This window comes from Cicer arietinum, chromosome 5, assembly GCF_000331145.2.
Source record: "Cicer arietinum cultivar CDC Frontier isolate Library 1 chromosome 5, Cicar.CDCFrontier_v2.0, whole genome shotgun sequence".
Taxonomy (NCBI): domain Eukaryota; kingdom Viridiplantae; phylum Streptophyta; class Magnoliopsida; order Fabales; family Fabaceae; genus Cicer; species Cicer arietinum.
In genome coordinates, this window is record NC_021164.2 from 61,262,267 (window position 1) to 61,265,368 (window position 3,102).

A 3,102-nucleotide genomic window follows, 5' to 3' on the forward strand; every position below is an offset into this window, starting at 1 on the left:
TCAGAACTTGTACCTCTAGTTTCTGTGTTCAGGAATGGCCTAACATCTGATGGTTTTCCTTGGATGATCCAACAATTTTCTTTGGTGTGCCCTGGTTTTTTTGCAGTAATCACATCAGGGCCTATTCTTCCTCTGAGGTGATCTGGACTTATTTCCTCTCTAGCTGCCAAGGCTGAGCTCTCAATGGATGGGGTTGTGATGGATGTCCCCAGCATGAGTTTATTCCTGCTTTCTTCTTCTAACTTCTAAGAAGGCTTCTCAAATTTTAGGAAAGGGGTTTGGTTTTGAGGATCATTCCATGGACTTCATCGAGATCCTTGTTTAGTCCCACAAGGAACTTGTAGATTCTATATTTTTCCACTAGATCCTTGTACTTCTTTTGATCATTTGTACAACTCCATTTTACTTCTTCATACACATCCAACTGCTGCCAATGTCTACTGAGTATGCTAAAATACTCAGTGACAGTGGAATGTCCTTGTCAAAGATCATGAAGTATATTATTATCTCAAACAGAGTTGATGTATTATCCACATTTGAGTAAGTCTCCTTCACTGCATCCCATATTTCTTTTATGGTGTCATAAAACATGAAATTCTCACCAATTTCATTTGTCATAGTGTTGGGCGGCCATGTCATTACTAGGCTATTCTCAAATTGCCATTTTTAGTAGTTGATGTTCTCCTTCTTAGGACACTCAGATTCTCTTGTGATGTAGCTTTCCTTCCCTTTTCCTTGGAGGAAGATCCACTGATCTCATCCATTAGATATAGTTTTGGCCATTTAATTTATGGCCAGTGATAAGGTGAGTAAGCCCATCGTGTGAGCTCGTCGGAAATGATATAGTCTCCACCTTGGGCAATTCTTCAGATTTTTCTTCCATGGTTGAATGACTCTAGGTTAGGGATTGTTTAGATCGAGCTCTGATACCATGCATAACAAGAAGTAATGTATCCTAAGCCTAAGCCTAAAAAATCAGGAAAATAACTATAAATAAAAAGTAATGTATCCCTAATACTAGTTGTACAGGACAAAATTACATGATTCTGGTTGATTTGCATAATCTTCTACAAATGGATATCTTATTTGATCAAACACAAGATTTCTTTAGCTTCTGTCATTAAGCAAACATAAATTATAAGTGAGACCAAGTTGACTTTTTTTATTGACAAAGTATATTAAGCAGCCACAAATGCATGGCACTAGAACAAAATATTTGAAAAGTGAAGAACACCTCAAATTAGCAAAAGCGTAAGATATATAATTAAATTTCCAATGAATTTGGTATGAGTATAAAATAAACATTGGCGTCATCATATCTAGATACCTAAAATAAATACAAATTTTAAATTAAATAACAAAAAAAGACCTGAATCAAAAGTTAAATGAACAAGGAAAACGAGTAGCAAGGAGATGTTCAACACAATTTGAATTCATATTCTAGGTTAAACAAATGAAGCCATTCAGAACAACCAGTAGGATCACTAATTTCCGTGTAAGTAGGGAATTTTAATGGTCACTTTGGATGCATCGGAATGAAGGGCAGGGCTTGCCCTGAGTGAACTTCTTGCTGATTCTAGTGCTCGGGAGGTTTGAAGAGCCATCTCAGCATGGAGTTGTAAACATGTCATAGCCATCTATAGTAAAACAAAAAGCTGTAAAATATTTATCCATAGGCTTCTTATTATTTTCTTAGAATTTTACACTTAGTATAAGTTACTATAACTATATTTGTAACCTTGTCGCCGTCGAATAATAACTGTATACCAGCGCATAAAAAAATTAAACCTTTTTTATGATCAAAGTACAAACAGAGATAATTGAAAAGCTTATAAGAAGAGAGAATACATTCGAAACATCAAATTTCCTTTCCTTACCATATAGCATTCTTTATCTGTGTCGGAATCAGCAACTTCAAGGGCCCATGTGCGAATCCATTCGAGGCCAATGGAAATTTCGGCATTTCCTTCAAGTAAAGCAGATGATACGTAGGCAGGATGAAGGGCAATCAGTATGCATGCAGCTGCAAAAAGGACGGCTCTTCTCACATACGCTTCCTGATGATGGCATACCTCTCTGCATGAGTTAAAATGCAAAAAAGAAACATGTTTTACTGCATTAGTACACTAGCCACAAAACTGAAGTGCCTACAGGAATTTTTTTTTAAAAAAAAATAACAGAACATATTAATTCTCTCAACACACATTTCTAAGGGTGATAGTAAGGTTTTAGCAATGTGGGTCCCCATAAGGTTTCAATTAAATAGACAACTTATATCTGGACCAATACCTGGATCTTAACATATCCAGAAGGGAAGGAGCTAGCACAGACGCTTCTGGATGCATGGCTGCAGATTTCATACAAACCCCAAGCATATAAATGAGTTTACCCAAGACAATAAAATCCCTGCCAAGCAAGTCAACACCATGTCTTTTTTTATCAAAACCCTCCATGGCAGGAAGCATGAATGCTGCAGCATACATGGGAAACTTGTTATGAGAACACTCCATCAGGTTTTGTTGGGCAGGTGATCTTAGGCTCCATTGGCGTGTTTTCCCTTTCTTGACCTGATTAGGTTTCGACGGAAGTTCCCTCTCATACGTGTTTGACCAATTCAAAAAAGTGCCAGTACCTGAAATCTCTTTCCAGGAACCAGCTCCAGGAGTCCCTGTGCTGCTAGGCAAGAACCAAGGCCGGGTATCCGAAACAACTGAGACAAGAGAACCAGTCTCGTGTTTGGGTTTCGTGATTTTTGATTCAGCAAGCTCCTGAGCTGCTTCTGTCATGACATCCAGTATCATAATGCGTTGACTAATATCTACATTAGGTGAATACAAAAGCTTGTGCAGTGTGTCGAGTGATTCAAATGGGCATGTGACTGCCAAGGCAATTAATGCTCTATGTCTTTTGTCTTCTGTTGATTCTTCCTCGCCTTCTAAAGCTATATCACAGCAACGAACCTGAATAAGAGTTCTGGTAAGATCCTTTGCTGCGTGTTTTAGTTCATCTGGGGATGCTCTTATGAGCTTTTCAGCTACATCAAGAGCTCTTTCCACCTGAAATAACAGTAAAAAAAATTACAAAACATCAAACTTTCAGCAG

At 37.9% G+C, this 3,102-nt stretch overlaps 1 protein-coding gene across 1 annotated transcript in view; it reads right to left on the reverse strand.

Annotated features, from left to right (window-relative positions):
- Positions 1-1,240: 1,240 nt before the first annotated feature.
- LOC101493854 (uncharacterized) overlaps positions 1,241-3,102 on the reverse strand; it is an 8,998-nt gene continuing 7,136 nt past the window's right edge. Inside the window, exons 10-12 of the mRNA XM_004501766.4 lie at positions 2,290-3,056; positions 1,878-2,076; positions 1,241-1,637 (exon numbers count right to left, since the gene is read on the reverse strand). Of these exons, the coding sequence (XP_004501823.1) occupies positions 1,485-1,637; positions 1,878-2,076; positions 2,290-3,056 (1,119 nt within the window). The 3' untranslated portion in view covers positions 1,241-1,484. The remainder of the gene's footprint in view (positions 1,638-1,877; positions 2,077-2,289; positions 3,057-3,102) is intronic.